Genomic DNA, 22,821 nt, shown 5'->3' with positions numbered 1-22,821 from the left:
AGACGACGACACGTGGCCGAGGAGGAGCGACGGCGTCCGCGCGACGACGGGCAACCGGTGCGGTGGCGGCTCAGGAACGAGTGCGGCGGCACGCGCCGGTGGGGCTTTATAGGGGAGCTGGCGCAAGCTAGGGCGGGGAGGAGGTTAGCGGCGGCACGCGGAGGATGCTAGTGGCGGTGCGGCTGTTGCGGCCGTTGCGGGCGCCAGGAAGACCGGGCGGCAGTTGAAAGCGGCTTGTGCGACGCAGAAGAGGTTGTTGGCGGCGGGCTTGAATTGCGGTCGGGAGAAGAGGCCCATTGGTGGTGTGCGGCCTGGGCGGCGGCGGTTGTGGGCGGCGCGGCTGCACAGCTCGTGCGCGAGCATAGCCAGCGCGGCCAAGGCAGCAGCCGAGACAAGCTCGGCGCGGCACGGCGCAGCTAGCAGCGCGCGACGCGGTGGCGACGGCCACGCCGAGGCGGTGCAGCGAGACGGAGGCGGGGAGGATGCGAAGGGCGGCGGCCAGCGGCTCACGGCGACAGCGGCGGCGAGGCCGACGCACGGCGTGGCTGTCGCGCGCGCGAGAGGGCGGACAAAGGAGGGAGACGCCTCCGACAGGTGGGGTCCACCTGTCGGCGACCAGGAGACAGGGAGGTGAGCTGGACTTCGGGGCGCTAGTGGGCTACGGTCTATGGGCCGGCCCAGCGGGAGGGAAGGGAGGAGAGGAGGGAGAGCAGGCCGGAAGGGAGAAGTGGGCCGGCGCTGTTGGGCCGAGAGAAGAGGGAAAATGAGGAGTGGGCCGAGGGAGGTGATGCAGACTTTGAGCGTCGGTTGGGACACGACTCGGGAAATTGCAGACAGTACACGCATTCACACGACAGAACCAAATCATGCACGAATTAGAGATTCGTACGACAAATTAGATCCGATATGTAAAACCGTGAGCTGTTAGCGGAACAACGGCAGGGGTTAACGACCCGTTAAATTGAGATTTAATGACTCGCTAAACTAGAATTAGACGACTTTAACGTTAAACCAATCTACGCTTACGAAATTGAATTCCGCACCGTAGATCAATCTCACGCTAGCTAATAGATTGGAAAACCTAAGCAATTACACGATAGATCAATAATAGATTGATTCGCATGAGTGAAACGTATGCGAACCTGAGATTTGGTGGAGAGATCAGCGACGGATTGCGGTTGTTCCTCGCTGTTTGGCTAGAAAACCTGAACAATTAAACGGTAGATTAATTTAGATTGATTCGCAAGAATAAAATATATGCGAACCTGAGGATCGGTGACAGATTAGATCGGCTAGGGATGCAACAGGGCTGCTAGCGGCTTGCTGCGCAGCTGCTGGATAGGGGCGGCACAGCTGTAGCTGAGGCACAAGAGGCGACTGGAGATGCACGGGAGAGGGAGACGAGGGAAAGAGGCCAGGCTGTGGGGGGGGTATTTATAGGGGGAGTTAGACATAAATCTTGTTACCCATCTCCTATTAAAAAGGAAATAGATAAGGTTTCAAAGAGAAAAAACTAGAGTCCTAATTAATTGGAATTGATTTTTTGGTGGAGATAGAGATGAGGCTGTATGGCTTGGAGAGGAGGAGGAGAGGATCGTACAATCAAGGGAGGAGGAGGAGTTCGGCCAAGGGAGAGAAAAAAAGGAAAAGAGAAAAAGGAAAGGGAATAAAGGGAAAAAAGGGAGAAGGGAAAAAAAAGAAAAAGGAAGGAGGGAAAAAAATTGCCTCCAATTTTGCTGATTTTTATTAAGTTGATTTAAGCAAATTTTATTTACTGCAATTCAAATTTAAATCCTGTTAATAATTTAAAATGCTTCCGGGACATTTTAGAATATCCGAAAAGCTTCCAATTAATTAAATTAATTTATTACACTGGGTTTTCTCCTGAACTTTAATTAACAAATTATTTTTAATACATTATTTTATTGAGTTTTAGCTAGGGTAAAACTCAGGGCGTGACAGCGGCGCCGGGAAGAGCGGGCCGGCAGTTGACCGCGGCGGCACACACGTCGTGCGCGTGGCGGTTATGTGGCGCGGCGAAGCTCCAATGGTGGCTAGCGGTGGGCGCGTGGGACGCAGAGGAGGTGGGCAGGTTGTTGGCGGTGGGCGCGGATTGCGGCCGGCGGTTAGCGTGCGTGGGGCTGACGCGGCGCGGAGAGTTGGCGGTGCGGGCGCGGGCGAGGCGGCGAGGCAGCGGCCGGTGGCAGCCATAGCGAGGCGGCGGCGCAGCTCAGTGGCCAAGTAGCGGCGCGGCGCAGGAACGCGGCGCGACGCGACGGTAGCGACGGAGGGAGGCCAGTGGCGTGGCGTGGCGTGACGGCAGCATGCGGCCAGGCAGAGGCGACACGGGTGTGCGCCAAAGGAAGACTACGGGGCTGACAGGTGGGGACCGCCTGTCAGTGGCCCGGAGGAGGAGAGGGAGGCGGTCTAGACTTGGCGCAAGCGAGGTGGCGTCTGGGCCGTGGCCTTCGGCCGGCAAAGAGTGGTAACGGAGGGAAGGAAGGAGGGGATGGGCCGAAGGGGAAGTGGGCCGACGACCTGCCTGGCTGAGAGAAGAGGGAAAAGGAGCGGGCTGAAGGAGGTGATGGAGACTTCAAGCGCGTGTTGGGCCGCGGCTCGGGAAATTTGCGAATAGTACGCATATTCGCAAAATAGAACCAAAACGTGCACGAATCAAAGATTCGTACGACGAATCAGAACTAAAACGCGAACCTATGAACTGTTAGCGAAATAGCGACAGGATTTGACAACCCGTTGAATCAAGATTTAACGACTCGCTAAACTGGAAACTAAACGACTTTAAAGTTAAACCAATCTACATGTACGAAATTAAAGTCTGCACTGTAGATCAATCTCACGCTAGCTAATTAGATTAGAAAATCTAAGCAATTACATGGTAGATCAAAGATAGATTGATTCGCATGAGTAAAACATGTGCGAACCTGAGATTTGGTGGATAGATCAGCGACGGATTGCTGCTGTTCCTCGCTGTTCGGCTAGAAAACCTTAACAATTAAACAGTAGATGAATTTAGATTGATTCACAAGAATAAAATAGATGCGAACTTGAGATTCGGTGGAGGGATTGGCGACAGACTGCTGCTGCAAACAGGGACGGGACAGCAGCAGTGTAGAGGAGACAACCGGCGGCTTGCTGCAAGGACAGGGGCGGCAGGAGGCGGTTCGAGGTGCACGGGAGAGGGAGACGGGGAAAAGAGGTGAGGCTCTAGAGGGGTATTTATAGGGGAGAGGTAGAGATAAATCTAGTTATCCATCCCCTATTAAAAAGGAATAGATAAGGTTTTAAAGGGATGAAAATTGGAGTACTAATTGTTTGGAATTGATTTTACCGTGAGGGGGAGGTGGGCGCGCACGGCTGCGAGGGTGGGCTGGAGGTGGCGCACAAGGGGGAGACGGAGAGATGTGCCATCCTAGGGGCAGCGGGAGGATCGCACATGGCAGGGAGGGAGTTGGGGTGGAGAGATCGCACAAGGGGGAGAGGGGAGGTGCGACCAGGAGGGAAAAAAAAGGGAAAAGAGAAAAAGAAAAGGGAAAAAAGGGAGAAAGAAAGAAGGGAAAAAAGAAAAGAAAAAGGAAGAAGGAAAAAAAAGAAATTGCCTCCAATTTTGTCGATTTTTATTAAGTTTATTAGAGCAAATTTTATTGACTGCAATTCAAATTTAAATCTTGTTAATAATTTAAAATGTTTTCGGGACATTTTAGAACATTCCGAAAAGCTTCCAATTAATTAAATTAAATTACACTGGGTTTTCTCTTGAACTTTAATTAACAATTTATTTTTAATGCATTATTTCATTGAATTTTAGCTAGGGTAAAACTCAGGGCGTGACATCAGATTTGTTTGATTTTGTGTTAAGCACTGCGTATGTGGTTGCTTGGCATAAGAGATTAATCATCATGTGCATGTCTGTCTAAACTTATTGGAGTCATGCATCACCGCAACCTAGTTAATTAGCACTTTGGGGGATTTAAGACTGCTAGCTATATGACTTCTTGCTCATTCTAATACTATTATTAGACTAGAGAAAAGAAACGATGATATGTATGAACTAGTTTTATATCAGACACATGCCCACCAGTTTTTTTTACATCTGAACCGTGCCCCCGCACAATCACAAAATTAAATAATGTACCTCCTCCTGTAAAAAAAACAACATCATCCATATGCCTAACTTTTTACATGCATACATATATCGAAAGCACAAGACAAGTTTGTCTTCCACAGTCTAGTTTCTTTCTGCATGCGTGTACAAAGGCAAGCATGCCATAAGTTTTATTTGTACCCTCTTGCTCTCTTCATGCATTAACTGCATAGAGACAAGTTATATAAATATCGATCGGTCACATTCTATAAGCATGCTATTGATGGGTCTTTTTCTATAAATAGTAGTACCTACCATATAAATAGTAGTACCTACCATGTTGTATTCTGCATGCATGCTTAAAACAATAATTCGACTTTATGTGTGGAAAGTAGTTCTCCAGTCCTTTCTTGGACATCACCTCATTAGTCATTAAAAAAATTTGAAACCAAGTAATGAGATAGATTAATGATATAACGGTTAACGAACTTGGAAGTTCAAAATCAACTACAAATTTAACTGGGTGGCACATCGGCCACGGAAAAAGGAATTACTAATAAGTTTTCTTATAATTGGATGTCTGATGCCCCTGAGTTTTTAGCTCTTCTTCTTGAGGAAGATTGTAAACTTTTAAACTTAGATGAATAAATTGCTAGCGATGTTTACCCTCAAAAAATTTTTACAAATTTAACGGTAAAAATGTGAGCATACTAATTTTGGTCTAATTTATTTTTTTTGTAATAACTTGTAGAAGTTGAATTAGAACTTGCATATTTGTGGAGTGATATATCTCTTATTAATCTATGCTATCAAAAAAATTCAGTTTTCTAATAGCTATTTAGATAAGATGCAGGAAACGAATGAATGTCCAACCTAGGGATGAAAATTCATCTCCACTTTAAGTGTGCTAGAAGACCGCATATTAATTAAAAAGGTATAGTCAAATTTAAAATTTCTGCAAAAATTGAGAATTTGTATAGATTTCCATGGTATTAATAATAAAAATACTCCCTCTCGCACACTGACGTATAAAGAGCTATAGGTGTTTTTTTGGTGCTATGCTTATGGTACAACTTATGATTTGATTTAGATAGTCATGACCTAATATAGAGGAGATAATTCACTTATTAAATATTTTTCAACAAACCTCGGGCTAAGTCAATAGATCGGCTAACAACTATTGCATATGGCATATTGCGCCTCTCTCTTTTACTTGTTATACACCATGCAATCCTAAATGGTTGGTGGTGAATTTTTTTTTCTTTGCACTTGAAGCAGTTATATCTATTATATATATGATGGTTGGTTTTCATTGCTTCTTATATATAAGATGTGCCCTTTGAGTAGCCGTCCTGGCTAGTGTTATGCAGGAAGAAGAGCATGGCTGATGAGAACAACATGAGTGTTGAAGATAATCCATCCGAGGGGTTTAATAATACTCGAGAAAGCTAGGAATTAGAGTTCAAGGGTTTTGAAATACAAATGGCAATAGTTGCTGGTATAATACATGAATTTTCCATAGTTTGACAATTTCATTCTCTTTCATATATTAGTGAATTATTGGGATTGGTTGTGTGTTAGTAGGTGGGCTCCATAGTTTGTTGTGTGTTATATAAGTTCTACGGTATTGTTAATTTCAACACCATAGTATTTTATGTAGAGCGAATTATTGGTGCTGATATTTCTTCCAAGCTCCTTGTTTCAAAAATACTTAAGGAGTCAGATCTTATATATGAAGTTCGGTGTGTACAATACATGCAGTGGTCATGTTACCTATGGGGTGGTTCCAATGGTGGAGCTGAACCCAAAAAAACATGCAATTAAACCCCTATTACTAAAAGAAATGATGTCGTTCAGTTGATTAGGTAACCGACGCAACCAATCACCGCCGCGTGGGCATGGCCTGCATGGCGCTGGTGCATGGCTGCATGCCAACTTATGCTTCTTACAGCAAGTATAATAGCAGGCTATAAGCCAGCTAAATGCTGATGTGAAAGAGAGAAGGGAGGAGAGAGAGGAGAAGCTGGCTATAAGTTTATAGCCAGCTCAAGCACAAGAACCAATACAGTATGTGAGGCGGATATGTGGGTCCTACATTAAAAATAAAGAGCGAACCATTATATGGATAGGCTATAAAAAGACTATAAAAAGTCTTATAGCCAGCTTATTGGCTATATTATTAACGTTGCTTACGCTGATGCGTGGAAGGTGGAGTGGTGACCCGATCGAACAGGCTCACCCTCTCCTGACTCGGCGCCGGCGACTCGTCGTCTACGGTCTACTCGTCTTCCTCCTCGGTGACAGGGCGATCGGCGCGACGGCGTCTGGCAGATCGGGAAATGGCGGCGGACGGCAGATGGAGCATGAGCGGCAGGCCAGTAGTCCGCGCCTCGCGCGCGACACCGCCCGACCGGCGACCGCCGTGGCGCCGTGTTCACGCGCTGACGTGAGTTGCATCCGCGCTCGCCAAGCACCGGCCCTGGCAGCCCGGTCAAACGGTGGTTCGACGGTTCCTTCCCGTCTGACGTCGTCCGTTGAATGGTCGTCATTGATACGGTCCAGCCGTCTAGGGCGTCCTGCGTCTAGGGCTAGTACTCAACTACTAATTTTATATGTTTTAATATGCTTTGTTAATATATCACGGTGCATTTTTGCTTAATTTAATGTATTAACTATAGATGTTTTATATATACTAGCTAAATACCCGTGCTTTGCTACGGAGAAATATGAATTATACGCATGTTAGTATTGTCCGAAACTTGTATTTTGGAGATGAAAAATAAAACCAACGTATAGAACTATTTAGAAATATTTTATATACATAAAAATGTAGTTGGTAATACGATATATAATATAGCTGGTGGATGGCAGATTCACTGCCATCACATTATTTTTTTTTATAGTAGTATAAATTAGCATGGTTAGATTACTGTGTTTGAGAAAAAAATTGGTTCGATCACCCATATCCTAAATCTAGATCCGCCACTACCGATGTAGCCAAATAATCACCTAAATTGTGAGGTAGCGCAAGTGTTATTTACACAATAGCTAATACATAATATATTATTTTACTGCATGTGTCAACTGCCCATCTTTCTTTGCTTTTATTATGGATCTCCGACGCTACTGTCTTTCGCGTATTGTCCCTCCAATGGAAGTTGAGCTCACACCTACAATTAAGAATGTATTAATTATTTAATAAAACAAAATTACCTGACCAGATCATATATTAACTTTACCTTGGGTTTGCTACTTTGATCATGTAAATGCAATTAAATTTTGTCTCATGCATATGGCATGATGGATAGCTATTGATCCATATATCTTGTACCACGTCAAGCCAATAAAAGCAAAGCTAAAGGTACGTGTTCTAAGGCCGTGTTCGGCAGAGGCACAAGTTAACTAAGTTTTCTCGTTTTTTACACGCACGCTTCCCGAACTATTAAACGGTATATTTTTTATAAAAATTTTCTATAGTAAGTTGTTTTAAAAATCATATTAATCTATTTTATATTTTTTTAATAATTAATGATTAATTAATCATGTACTAATCGATTACTATGTTTTCCATGCCAGGGATAAGTTAACTTATCCTCTGTCCGCCGAACGCGGCCTAAGAATAGCTTGCTTTCCAGCTGAATGCTTTCTTTTCCGAGTTCTGGAAGGTGTACTATCCATGAAACATAATTTACCCTTCAAATACCAATATGAAATATCTGAATTAATTGAAGAGTGCTATTTACTCTTGCAAAGTAGACTATTAGAAAACACACTGAACGCTATCAACGAACATGAGCAAACAAACTGAAAAAAGACAATTAACTTCAATATAATAAGGAAAAACTATAGGTAAAATAATTCAATCAATGTTGGTCGAAAAGGTCAGTTCATACGTTGTTAGGATCAATAATCACCATTAGCTAAGAAATTAGTGTGTACTTCAATAATAGTTTCCTAGTCAGTTGAAGTTACAACACGAGTTAGCATAACTAACAGGATTGTTATAGTTAGCCAAGTTACAACATAAGTTAAAATTAATACGCACCCTTGCATTGTAGAATTATTTTGTTATAGCATATTTATATTTGTAAAAAAAATGCTTCCATAAGACCATAATCTGTAGGTAAATAGGTAAATAAGAACTAAAAACACATGTACCATCTACCTTACTCTCAAATTGCTATAGATCTCCTAGGTGAGAACTATTAGCTGAGTGAGGTCTATCTTTTAGACGGTAAGACCCAAAACTTATCCAAGAATAGGGACGGAAGAATGCAATGTCACACTTATATAGACAAGGGAGGTGACATGACACCAATTATTTTTATATCCATTATTTAGAGCTACATCTTGGTTGTTTGTTGCCCCACGAATACATTGATGCATTAACGACAAACAAGTATGAGACAAGATGCATTCGAAGAGCACGTGGAGGCAGCGTGGCCCTATATTCCTTGAACTACACCCTTCTTGCTACAGCATCATACATGCAATGATATGTCACTATCAAGCAATAGGCATGAGACTATCCATCATAATAAATGCATATTTGAACCATCTATATCATATGTAATGGTTGAAATAAATCATGTTAACATGCACATAACAAGAGGCTGCGAATAGGTCTTGCATGTTAAGTCCACTATATTTTAGCAATAATTTTTACGAAAAATCATAAACACTATTCCATGTACCTTTTGCATAGCTATGGATATGTTGATATGATAACTACTTGTGGAGAGAAAACTATCTATTAATTGGATGTTTAGTACTTGCACATGTGTGAGTATACGAATGGAAGAATTCAAAAGAAAAGTACATGCAACATGCAAAGCTAGAAAAATAACATGGATGCTATAGCTAGTTGGTTGTTTGTTTTTTATGGAGACATGCATATACTGGCTGGTTGCTGCATGCTGCCGCAATGAAGTGTCATTGTCTAGCAATAGTAAAATTTGCAGACATGTTACATGCATATCCAATATCATTTGCTACTACCAGCATCTACTACTACCAAGATACATACATGCACAACCAGACAAAGGTAAACAAACATGCATGACTTGTATTTTTTGAAGGAACTCCACCGATCAATTTTGCCGTCTTCGGTGCTTGCATTGGAGCCGCGCAATGGATATCCAACGGCTGAAACAAATAACGCTGATGTGGGCATAGCAGGAGGCGCGCAGACGGCGCGGCCTCGTATTCTTAATGAGATCACGGTGACACTAGTTTCTCTATAAAGATAAGATGTAGACAAGCCTCCTTGCACAGACAAAAAAAAAGGTTTGCTTAAAAGTTTCACATTGACAGTTGATGCTCTCTTTGATTCATAGATGAACACTTCTACGTACAAGTTCCACAGCAATGCTGTTTTTACACCATATTGGGTCTTTGTGGTAGTAGGAGGTTGTAGAACTTGTCCTTCAAGAAGAAGCTACAACCTTTGCTGTCAACGGATTTCTTCCACCCACACCATCCACCATTCACGATCTTCTTGAGATCGTCAGAACCAGTATAGTGTGGATCAAGGATGAGAAAAGCACAATCACCACTGGTTTCGTTGTAATCAACTCCTAAAAGGGTGTAAGCCAAAACTCCACCACCTGCATTAGTTCGGTTCAGGATTTCAGCACATCTTAAATGAAGATTGAAGAATTCAAAGTCTTTTGAAGACAGCCCATGAATAACATCAGGAGTTCAATGCTTATTTAAGGGAAGTGCAGGGAGGACAGGAATATGCATTCTGGCGCTTAATAGTTCACAACCAATGTATAAAGTGAAGCCCACCGTTAGGATGTAATATTTAATCTGGTTTGGATGGGAGATCTGGTTAACATGAACAAATAAAACTATAACTTCTAAATTACTCTTGCATATAAAATCTCAAGTTTAAATGCAATCTATGCTAAGCAACAAATGCTGATAAATGATGAACGAAAAAGAAAAGGATGGTGGTTTCTCATTGCAAAAAATTAATATATTTTTCCTTTCAAGCAAAATATTAGTTCGTATGTCAGATTGTTAAGAGTGCTACGGTAAATCTATGGACTATCCCATCAATTTTCTCTGGAATTTTCATGATGATTTGGTGTATCTACAAAAACCAGATTGCATGATTGCACCATTAGGGTGGGTTGCAGGATAAATTCCCCTGATTACACACAAATGATGAAACTAAACAAGGAAACAACATCTAAAAACACATACCAATCATCACAGGAGTTCCCTGGGTTTCAAAATGGATTGCAAGTTCTCTGCATTTCTCAGGAAGCTCATCGCCCGATCTCACATTAATAATCTTGCAACTAGCCTGCACCATAAACATTCTGTCAAGCAAACATGGTAAAACATGGCACAATGCCAACAAACAGAAAACTACATTAAGCTAACATGGAAACGAACTGCTTTGCATAATACGAACACAGGAAACTACGTTAAGGTATGTTTTATCTCTTCTTAGATAAGAATAATCAAGGATAACAAAGCACATTCTAGGGAAGTAAGGACAACCAAGGACTTCCACCAATAAAATCTTAAATCGATTGTTGGTTCTCGCCATGAAAATGGACCGGGTGGGAAGTGATAAGAGAAAAAGTGGAAGCCAATCAAGAAATAGCTACATAAAGACAAATAAATGAAGATAATTAAAGAATATCAACCTGAATCAAACACATTAATTGTTTGAATACAGTATTTCACTAAGAATTCAGAAAGACCCTAGAGATAGCACAAGTGGCACACAGGAGCAACAAAAGGTGAGCATAAATTTTACTTCCAAAGTACATGTCCTGTGAACCATCGTGTAATCTAACATCATGAGTGGCCACAAAATCAACATCTAGCAATAAAAAGTTTATATCTGGAATATTGAACTATAATTTTGATTGTTCTGCTTATAGAGGTATACAGGCTACAGGTAACAACACAAGCTAATTTCAATAAACACTGAAATCATACATTATACAAGAGACAATATTGCATTGATTACTCATGGACTTCAGGCATTAGATATCACTACATTGCGGTTGCCTATCTTTTAACTAACAAAAACCCATTAGATATTGTGACAATGCCGTTGCCTATGTTTTAACTTACAAAAACCACATTCTCAAGAATAAAAATTATCTAGAAAAGTGTTCATTAGAAGGGAAGTAAAATAGAGACATACTCCAAGCAGTTTGTCAAGGACAAAGCTTAGTTCTATTGCTCCAATCCACTCTCGAGATCCAATAAATGATGAGTCCTTATCACCAATTTCAACAAGAACTTGCTGAATTTCCCTGAATAGGAAGGCCAGATATATGAATTAGTCTCGCATCATAATCCTTAAGTGAAATTTACTCCAAAACTAAATCTCTCCAGTTGAAAGCACATATGGCAACCTAGTTTTATACTACCAATGAATATCGATGGACTAAATGCAGTTACAGCATTTCCCCCCTCACACATAAGACATACCTAAGATACCAAAAGTTGCATTTTAAGCATAACAGAAGTACTACAACTTTGTTACGGTTTCCAACGATATATTACAAGCACTTGCATTGAACAAACATTGATGCAAGTTTCACCATTGTGAAAAACAAATCATGGTAGACAAATGACTTAGTAATTAAGTGTGATGGTAAATAACTAGAAACATAGGCACATAACAATATTAATACTTTCAAACCTGTGGGATGGAACATTTATAGATGAATACTGCTGCAATTTGTACCAAGACACAATAGTTTGCAGAGAACGATAAGCACATCCCCATCCCTGAAATAGAAAAATAGCCAAGACTTATCAACAACAGCAGGTCAGTGACCGAACCATCCAGATCCCAGAAAAGTCTGATGAGGACAATAAACCCTGTTCTAGGTATCTCCTCCATGCATGCACTAAACAAAACACCAACTGGATAATCCCAAGCAAAGGATAACTATATTAGGGTCTCATCCAGTAATAACAAAGTTTTAGCTTGGTTATATGGCAAGCAACTCTCTCCTGCGTTTAAAGAAAAAAGGCAAGCAACTGTGACCAATATGGTAGTTTCCAAATTTGAAGAGTACTATGTATGCAGTGTCCTCCCATAGTTCAGCATGGGAATGAATAAAAACAATTTGATGTTACTGGAGTGTTATCCATGAAACCAAGTCATGGAAGTGGAACTAACAGCTTCGTTTCAGGTGGAAGCACTTCAAATGTAAGCCTATGTAGCATGGACATGTCCAGCAGGCATCATGTTTGTGTCACATATTGTCTCAGACAGGGACATAGCTCTAAAGCACCACTAATGATTTGCTTGACATATGTGATATGTTAGTGTTGGAGTAGATATAGGAAACCTCTTGAATCATCTTTAAAAATCCTTGACAAAAATGGCACTAATACAGTTAATTTTCTGGTTCAAAGCATAAGGTAACTTTATCCCTCTTGGATGCGGAGTTGAAAAGATATTTTTATAAGAGAAGGTAACAGTCAAATACATGATACTTAAAAACAAATAGTCATTTTGATGAGCCAAAAATAACAGTGCAATATGCTGGAATCTTTATTCTGAATGGCTAAAATGATCTTTCTGAGACTACATTTCTGCAGTGCACTAACTTGTTGACTACGGTTCTGTCAACATCAACTATTGAACTTCTTTCTAATATTCATTTATATTCAACCTTTAATTTTCAAAAATTGATGATAACTTGTATTAAACTACTCCGGAACGTGTCAAATTATTCAGATTTGAGGTAGGGACCTATAATCTGATTTGAAGCTGAAATATACATATTATGTTGTGCAGGCTGCTTGAAAGAAACATTCAAAAAGAAATTGTACAATACTGAAGTCAAAAACAAACATTTAGCATAGCTGGAGGTGAAGCATTACATTATCATCAATACCATCATGAAGGTAATGGTAGTACTCATATGAACCATCAATCAATGACATAATTCCTCCAGATACTGCAATAGATTGGAAATGTAAACCCATTATCTCCCTAAAAAATAATCATGGGATTTGTTTACTCCTAAACTATAATACAGGAGATCACTAACCACCACTGGATGGAATCTCTCTGTGGACATCCCGTAGCAATGATGAACCTGAAAATCGACGACAGATAATAACGAACAAAAGAAATTATTTTCACAATAAGTCAACAAACAGGGATTTCATAATATGCTATAACATTGTAATAAAATATGCATATATTATACTATTTCTTGATGCTTTCTTATCTGTCCCTCCAATGGAAAATTTTAGTGCATTGGAAATTCGTAATAAAGGACGATCTAAGGGAAGCTGTAGCCGTAAGTGCAGATTTCTTCTCAGTTCACCTATAAAATAGGTAGAATGTATGAAACAGTAACAATTCCATGGATACATGCTCACTGAAGTAATTAATAATTTCGAAAATATTAGCATAAATGCAAGTTTCATACTTTGTTTTTCTTCAATCTCCCCATATCTTGTGTCATATATAGCTGTCACTGGGATAAACAATCCAGGAGGAACAAAATGGTACGGACAAAGCTGCAAACAATGACAATAACCATTTGATAAAAATTCTTCCCTCGATAAAACTTTGAACCCAAAATCAATTTATTGTTAAGACACCAGAAAAATCATACCTAATGATGTAAATGATTAGATTAACAAAAATACAAGCACAACAAAATCATGCATAATTTTCTACAGAGATCCATGTTACCTTTATTTTGTATATGTTCATTTGGTATAGAAGTAGTTTTATGAATATAAATCCATCCTCCACAAGACCCTCAATGAAATAAATGTGGATGAGCAAGCATGATAAATGGAATGTCTGCGCCTATATACATGTCACACGTATGTTGCATGTTTTGTTCATGACAAGTCAATCAAGTATGACACGTATGTTGCATGCTGTTTGAACGATTACATAGCTGACGCGGGATGTCAGGTTAACAGTCAAGTCAGAACAAGACTACATCTTTTAGCACCTGATAATTACATTCTGTTCAGAATCAAATAAACATGGCCTAGAATTTCACAAGTTATCCTTGCCATAATGCTTGTTGAGTGGACTAGTGGAGTCAAAGGAGCAATGCTGCACCATCTTTAATAATTCACACTATTGCTAAAGCATCTCCAATGTAGTCAAAATGGTTCTTCAAAAAAAAAAAAAGCAAATGCACAGCACCATACACTCATATAAGAGTTCAATCTTACTAAGGAAGCACCTTTTCTAACAAGTGGTTATATGCTCTAATGCCCCCACGAACTCACAGGAGTTAAGCATGGGTAAATTAATTGCTGCCAGAATCACGTCAACCCATGTTTTGTTTTGTGTACTCTGTACTTCAAAAGAAATTAGAACAAAATTCTTAAATCAGAACATGTGCACTAGCAGATATTTGTGGAAAAATGTGATCATGCATGCACTGCCTCGAAAAGAGATGTCAAATCTTGTAATATAGATTTATTTCTTCTGTAGAGTGCATGTGATCATATCTCTGTAAAAAAATCATGTGGACATATTCTATATTTATGATTCATTTTATAATATTCTGGAATGCATAAAGAAAATAGGTTCATGTTATCCTAGGAGCATGAAAACCATTAGCACTCAAGCATTAATGCTTAGGTTAGAAAAAATTATACCCTTTGTTCATCATGGCAAGAATACTAGCTTAATTTTCAAATAACTGACAACGTTGACTTTATTGTGCAAACTTTGATCAATATATTTGGCATCAAAATTTACAAATATTAAAAAGTATACTATTATGAAAGACAAAAAATTTAATGAATGAGGTTTAGTATTCATAAGTATATAATATATAATTTAATTTAGAATTTACTACAGGTCAAACTATGAATAGTAAAGTCAACACTGTGATTACTCCCTCCGTCCTTTTATATAAGGGATTCTAGGTTATTTAGGAGAGATTAATGATGGAGAAAAAATATTATAGTGCCTCTCATTAATATAGGGAGTGGAGGGTGTTTAGTGGTAAAATGAAGAAAAATTTGAATGGGAGGTGATTGATGGGAAAGCAGTACGGACAGAGGGAGTATCAAAAACGGAGAGGGTAACTTCTATGGAATTGCCAACATGAAGCATTGAATATACCCCCTTAACATATGTATTGTAAATTATATTTTCTATTGATCTAGGGTTTTATATTGTGCATTTAAGTCATGTATTGCATATTTACATATATGCCCTTTGGGCAATGCAATTTATTTTTATTCATTCTCATGGATCATAATCATGCTGCGGTAGTCTATGACACAAAACTAAACTGTAGAACACAATAGGGAATACTAAAAACTCAACACCATCTCTCAAATGAAAGGTGTATGCAACAGCATTTCATTTGAAAAGGTTAACGGCAAAATAAAGAATATCCAAAGTCTCAGTCTTGATAATGCTGCCCTAGTGATTGTGGGCAGCTATCGGAAAGTGTGTAATTTCAGGCTGCAGAGCAGAATATAATGCACAAAGTGCAAAATGATGCTGAGAAAATAGAGGTAGCAGAAATATTGTTGACTGTGGCAAAACAAGAAGGATGACAAAAGCCTGGTACCAGCATTTTCTACAATCTTTAGCAGCTCCAAGGGAAGAGTAGCAGCTGGGGCAATATGGTAAGTATGGGGGCATATCACATTATTCCTTCAATACTGTGCTTCAGTAATAATCAGGACTAACTTATCACATACCTGGGGTTGTTGAGTTGTGAGCTCTGAAACAATAGCTTTCTTCATAACATTCAGCTGATCAGCTAATCCTGGAATAACTAGCTCAGATACCGCAGCAGCTACAGGAAGATCAACAGAACTGTAGCATAGTATATCCAGCTTCAAGTTGATTAATCTCAGGCTAGCCAATGCAGGTGCTGAAAAAAAAAAAGAACACAACATATTTAACTTTAGTAAAGAGCAAACATTGCACAAATTGAAGTGAATGAGAAAATAAATATGCATATAACATTAAGTCACGTGGCAGCATAACTAAATATACATGAAGACATATTTTACTTGGCCAAGGCAGAATGTCATCTGGCACACCACATTACCACAACCAGGAAAATAGGGGGGATTAAAACTTTTGAGGGTGCAAAATAAATTTAAGAAAACAAGTACCTGGAAAGTACTCTACCACTGGGATGTTAGCCTTTGAGTTATTGAATGACTGATTGGACAATATGGTTATTTGAATTGCATCTGCATTCTAGCAAATAAAAGTTTCAGACAGGTGCACACAGAATGGCATAGGATACAAGAAGTCTGAATCATCCTACTATAGAATGCACCAAACATACCATGATGAATATTACTTACAATTTTCAAACACATCAATTAGACAATTTGAAAAAAAAAATAAACATGCTATTGTATGATACTGAAGTTGGATATCTATAACTCTATACTCTTCTAAAAGAACGCAATGGTGGTGGCAGTGAACCTGCCACCGAGAAGCTCTGTTGTATTTTTCTTACCAACTACTTCATGCACTTTAATATTACAAAATAGTCCTGCATATTGGTTCTATCTTATTTCATCTCTAAAATACAAGTTTATTATGCAAACACATCACACATCTACAGGGTCAAATTGTTTTAAAAACCTCAAAAGTTATTAGTTCCAAACAATACTAACAATACTAATATGCGTACAATTCATATTGATCTGTCGCAAAGCACGGGTGTTTAGTTAGTATACTTAATATTTGATGCCTTAGAAACAGTCAAGCTGATAATGCCCACATGCCACACTACTTATTTGAGCTCCAGGAAACACATTCCCACAAGCCCACTAAAAGGTAAATTCGTTTCACATCAGAACTAGTAAACAATTCCAACATGGTAGCATTAAGATGAGTCTCAACTTATATAGCAGGTTTAGTTGAGTCTAAGCTTACCTCTCCTGTCAATGAGAGGTTAAACCTCTTTGCTGGGAAGAATTTTGAACAGGATACAATATTTGCACTGTAAACCTCTGCGCTTTCATTGTGAGTTAAATTGGAAACAGAATCCAAATCATTGCCATGCAAGATAACAGAATAATGTGATTCATCACGAGTTGCTAATGGGCCTTCAATTAGGTAAGAAACATGAGGATCTCTGAGCTTAGAAACTGTTGATTCAATCAGTGAAAAAAACCTTGCTTCAATGCCTGCAAAAAGTAACAGAATACATTATATTGTCAACTGACTTGAAAAGTTGCAAGACAAAGGCCCTGTTTGAGAGAGAGCTGAAATTAGTGGATTATCTGATTTTTTTTGGATAGCTATTTGAGGGTACAAATGAATTAACTGATACAAAGTTGAAATTTGTTCTAGAAAAGCATTACAACAAAGGTTTTGTGCGAAGCGCACTGTTTAGGAGCTTGGGAAGCATGCAAATGAAAATCCAAAATCCAGAACCAGAAAATAACAGGGCCAAAGTATTGTCAACTTGAATGTTTTTAATATGCACGCCATCAGTACAAGCACAGCCATAATAGAACTGCAGCATACCACACATAGATAATAAAGGAACGAATTCTTTCTTACCATAATAAAGGAATGAATTCTTTCTTACCATTATTTAGTTCTTTTGTTCATTTCATCGGATGAAAGTCTTATGTTTTTTATAATAAAATGTAGTCAATTTTCCTACATATCACTAGAGCAAATAATAGAAGGGGCTGGAGAAAATATCAAGGTGACATTTTGTGTTGTACAAACCATGTGAATCAATCTCGATTAAAAAAATACCTCCTCCATTTTGAACTAACCAACTTCATACTTTTATACCACAAGAAAATGGTGACACAACCCGCCTACTGTAATTTACCCTTAACACTTCACAATCACCACATGACCTTAATGTAGCATTTTGCTGAAAAACAATCATACCGAGAACAATGTGATTGACGCCATCAAGATAATCCACAGCATGATTGTGCTACATAGTCCAATATATTTACAATATGATCATGCTGTCCTACATAGTTCGAATAGGTCCATCCATACATATGCATGCAAAGTATGAAACATGTTTGCATTGGATGTGTTGAAAAGATTTTGGTGTCTGCAGCTCAAGGAGAGGAGAGGAATAGAGGATAACACAATTACCGGACATGTCGTCAGAAGAAGCATAGAGCGGGAGCTTTAGAGGCAGCTCGCAGCGCAGAAGGCAGCCCTTCTCCCACAGCAACCTCCCCGGCTCATCCTCCCACACAACCCCCGCCGCTTCCACCGCTTCCAGCCCGTCCCCCTCTGAAACAAGAAACTGGATCTCCCCGGTGCCGGCGTCCACGCAGCCTCCGACCATGCCATGGCTCGCCCTCTCGCCGGACAGCCTCTCCCTCAGCGCCCGGGCCAACTCCAGAGCCCCGCGAGCATCCGCCCCGAACTCCGCGCTCCTCCCCACGTGCAGCGCCCCGACGACGTCGAAACCCCGCACCAGCAAACCCCTGATCTCATCTGCACGGCGCGCACGCACGAAGACTGTTGTCAGAGAGAACACCGACGGAGAATCGGCAGGAGTAGTAGGGAGGGGATGGTGCCTGCTTCTCGCTGGAGATCGGGGGAGGAGGAGGAGGCGTCGGCGCCGCCGGGGAGGCAGCGGAGCGCGGCGGCGACGGTGAGCGGAGGGAGGAAGCGCGGGGAGCCAACGAGCCAGCGGAGGGAAGGAGAGGGCGGGGAGAGGAGCGACTTCTTGGGGCATAGGAGGCGGACCGTTGGATGGCGGCGTGATCCGGCCATCGGCGGCGCCGGAGCCGGAGGTGGAATACGGCGCCTGGCTGTCCTGTGGTGCGTTTGGGCGTTCGTTCGGCCACTTTTGAGTGGATCCGAGATCGGACAGGCCCTACGTGCGGTGTGGGCTGTTAACAGGCTTGTGACTTGTTCCTGCCTGCACTATTGCGCCCGTTTTGTTTTTGAGAGAGACTACCGAACGTATACTGTGCCAGAGCGGCATTTACCTATATCTACTAGCTGAAATGTCCGTTGCAGATATTATTTATAGAATAAATAGAAAAAATCATAAAATATGTGACCATCTTTATATGTAGAAAATATTCATATCTATTTGATTTTATATGGATATCCATCTATATTTAATTGATTTTTAATATTACAAAGTCAAGGGAGTAAATTGTAAAAATGCAATGAGAGTAGGTGGTGGTGGCACTGGAGGCTTTTACAGTAGTAAACGCATCTATACTATTTGTGAAATACTTGTACTAGGGGTATTCGTAGACTATATATATACATACAGTCGTACGGGTACCGAATATGAAGGAAATTATATCCGTATGATATTAACCGGAGTTTGATAACTGTAGCATAGCATTGCATGCTGCATATACCAGATCTGAGTTGTAACCGAATTAGAATAGATATAAGTCTCATCAGATTAGGACTCTATCTGTAAGCCCTATCTCCCACTATATAAGGGGGATGGGGGCACCCCACATGGGGATGGCCAAACGCACGGCATATTCAGATCGGCTATCTTCTAGTTGATCTGTCCACAATTCAATAAAATCGCCACGCAGGAGTAGGGTATTATCTCGCTAGTCGAGAGCCTGAACCTGGGTAACCGTGTGTTCATCCTAACCATCAATCTTTACGCCTCTAGCCACCCCATGTATATTGCCGACATCCAAATCGTCGACACTATTATAAAAAAATTATAACAATTGTACGACGCGTGGCAGGAGTTGGTTCGGTGAGTAGCGAAGATGAATCTTGAGTCGAACGTGGCCGAGATGGCACGCACCTCGCGCGGCTGCGAGCGGGACGAGGCAGCCATACATGCCACATGGTCGTCTCTGATTTCCTACGCGGGAGGGCGCTAAACCAATGGCTGACACGGTAGAATTGGGAGTAGAATTGGGAAGTAGTACAGGAGGGGAGGTTCGTCTTGTCTCTTTATGTGGCTGAGTGCATTCATAGTGGGGGCACTCCCTCAGTTGTCATGTAGACCAGACTACTTCGTAAGCCACGACTCTCATGGTGAAAACTACTTAAAGTGGGACCCTCAAAGCTTTAAGTGGAGCCACCACTTTTAATGCCCCTCTCTCTCCCCGCCAGAGCTTTCTCTCCCTCACCGCCGGCGCTCCTCTCCCGCCTTTCTCTCCCCGCCGCTTTGTCCTCTCTCACCGGTGCTCACTCCTCTCTCTCCCAAGTCTCTCCCTCCCTCAAGCCAGATCTGTGGGGCGGCTGTGCCACTATCGGCCGCATGCACCGGTGGATGTGTCCGCGACGACATCGGCAGCAGTCAGGCGGTGGATGGTCCTCTTTCTCTTTCCCAGGGCCCACGCCAAGGAATGAACCGTCGCAATGGGTACCTCTGGGCACGCCTCCCACGCCCGAGGTGGAGACCCTCGCATCCTTGTGAGGAGGCGCGGAGGTTGGCAAGACGAGCAAAAAGCTAGATTTCTCTTCCTCTCTCCACCATGGTATGCTGGAGCTAAACGCCACATCAGCGCAATGTGACTGCCCTGAAAGAGCTTGAAGCTTGTGCTTTCATATTTTTACTGAAGATGGATTGTTCTTGAGGAGCGAATAAACTATAGCACATCTAGATACAATTGATTTTTTAATATCTATATATATATATATTTATATCTACTACTTAAAAAATATAAAAATTCTATCTTGTTACGTTCATGGCCCTGCATGCCGGTCACCGAATTCTCGCGTTGCCGCCTCACCCGGCACGTTGCTTGTTTGCGTCCGTGATTAAGCTTGGCTGCCTCACCCCCGCTCTTGGGCCATGCGCCGTCTCGCCCCTGCTCTAGAGTTTCACGTGCACGCGGGTTGGCACCTCACTCGCCGGGTCGTGCCTCCGCCTCGCCTTCACGCGAACCACGCGTGCGCACTAAGCACGATTGTCCGCCACTACTGTCCGCCACGGCGCTCGTTGTGTTCAGCCCTAGCCTAGGTGAAGCTGTGCGCGTTATCGAGTGATGGCTTGCTTTGTTTTTTTGTGACTTTTGGTATCAAGCTATTAGTAGCGATTAGGTTTGTGTAATTGCTCTTGCATCCAGTTCCAAGTACTATAAGCGTGCTGATAAGTGTGCTGGTAGACATAATTATTGTCGCACCCTAAGTTTTTATCCTAAGCTTAAATCATTAAAGAAATCATCTAATAATAATTGGCTTAAAAAGTTAATTTAATTAAATTTGAGTTTGCCGGAATAGTCGAAATATCTCGAGAAAGAAAGCATTTACAAGATTTAAATTTGAATTGCGGAGAATAATAGTTTACCCCTCATTTTTCCTTTTTCCCTCTACTTTCTCCCTCTTTCCCAATTCCTCTCCCTCCCTCTCCCGGCATGCCTCCTCTCCCTCCTCCTCCTTCCTTTCTCTCTGCCGAGCCACGGCCCAGCTCAGCCTCCCTCTCCTACATGTCGTGCTCACCCCCCTCCTCCTCCTCTGGGCGAAGCCAAGTACGTGTCGTGCCCGCGGCCGCCTCAAGTCCACGTCGCTTCCCCATCCACCCGCGGCACTAATAGATGGGCCCGCCTGTCAGCCGCCTCCCCTCCACGCCCAGCCGAGTCGCACCACCTGTCACGCCCTGAGTTTTACCCTAGCCAAGAAATAATTAAATAATGTATTAAAAATAATTTGTTAATTAAAGTTCAGGAGAAAACTTAGTGTAATTAATTAATTTAATTTAATTGGAAGCTTTTCGGATGTTCTAAAATGTCCCGAGAGCATTTTAAATGACTAACTGGATTTAAATTCAAATTGCAGAAGTATAAAATTTGCCAAACAAATTAATTTAAAACTCGGCAAAAGTGGAGTTTTCCTTTTTCCCTCCTTTTTCCTTTCTTTTTCCCTTCCTTCTCAAATTGGGCCGAAGTCCAATTTTCCTCCCTCCCTTTTCTTTTTCCTTTTTCTTTTTCCTCTCCTCCTTCCCGGGCCGGCCCAGCCGAGCCGGCCCACCACCACCTCTCCCCTCGGCCGGCCTAGCCGAGCCGGCCTCTCCCGCGCGCGCCTCCTCCCTCCCGGGCTGCCGTCTCGGCCCAGCTCGCGCCCGCGCTCGCGGCGAAGTCCGCCTCGCCTCCCTCCTTCCTTGCGCCACTGACAGGCGGGTCCCACCTGTCAGCGACCAAGCTTCGCCCGCACCCGCGTCCGCGCCACGCCGCGCCAGCCGAGTCCGCCTCCGCCCGACTCCTCCGCCCGCCGCGCCGCCGCTGCAACCACCGCCGCAACCGCCGCCGCCGAGTTCGCCGCGTCGTCGACTCGGTCTCCACCGGCCGCTCCGCCCTAGCCGGCGCCGCCACCCTATAAAATCCCCGTGCCTCTGCCCCGCCGCCACTTTCCCCTCCGCCCGAGCTTCCTCGCCGCCTCCTTGCCCTTTTCGCCGTCGTGCCTGACTTCGTCGTCCGCGCGTCGCCGTCCACGCTCGCGACGTCGCCGCCCCGCCCCGTTCGCCATCTCCCGTTCCTCCTCCTCGCCGACGTGCTGCTGCCTTCGATCGCCGCTGGTGAGCTCTCCTCTCCTCTCTCCCTCTTTCTTTCCTCTTCGCCGCCGCGGCCGACCTCCCCGTGCCGTCGGCAAGCGCCAGGAGCCACGCGCCGCCGCCGCCGGGTCGCCGCCCGACGTCGTCGCTGTCACGCCGTCGTTGCCGTGCCGTTCGCCGCCGTGCGCCACTGCTCCAGTTGCGCCGTCGTCGTGCGCCGCCGCTCCGTTCGCGTCCGCCGCTCGGCCGCCAAGCTGCGTCGCTGCTTGGCCGACGCCACCTCAC

At 42.6% G+C, this 22,821-nt stretch overlaps 1 protein-coding gene across 1 annotated transcript; it reads right to left on the bottom strand.

The window, feature by feature from the left end:
• Positions 1 to 9,389: 9,389 nt before the first annotated feature.
• LOC102713590 (probable Ufm1-specific protease) lies at positions 9,390 to 18,906 on the bottom strand. The gene is made up of 13 exons (XM_040529336.1): positions 18,626 to 18,906; positions 18,192 to 18,542; positions 16,995 to 17,248; positions 16,217 to 16,304; positions 15,794 to 15,969; positions 13,531 to 13,621; positions 13,306 to 13,425; positions 13,144 to 13,191; positions 12,974 to 13,050; positions 11,778 to 11,866; positions 11,274 to 11,385; positions 10,313 to 10,415; positions 9,390 to 9,708 (listed from the first exon to the last, which is right to left on the bottom strand). The coding sequence occupies exons 1-13, from the start codon at positions 18,822 to 18,824 to the stop codon at positions 9,479 to 9,481; spliced, it is 1,938 nt and encodes a 645-aa protein (XP_040385270.1). The 5' UTR covers positions 18,825 to 18,906; the 3' UTR covers positions 9,390 to 9,478.
• Between the last annotated feature and the right edge of the window lie 3,915 nt (positions 18,907 to 22,821).

This window comes from Oryza brachyantha, chromosome 12 (assembly GCF_000231095.2).
Source record: "Oryza brachyantha chromosome 12, ObraRS2, whole genome shotgun sequence".
NCBI classification, from domain to species: domain Eukaryota; kingdom Viridiplantae; phylum Streptophyta; class Magnoliopsida; order Poales; family Poaceae; genus Oryza; species Oryza brachyantha.
The sequence above is the reverse complement of the archived record's forward strand: the minus strand, read 5'-3'. Positions and strand labels throughout refer to the sequence as shown.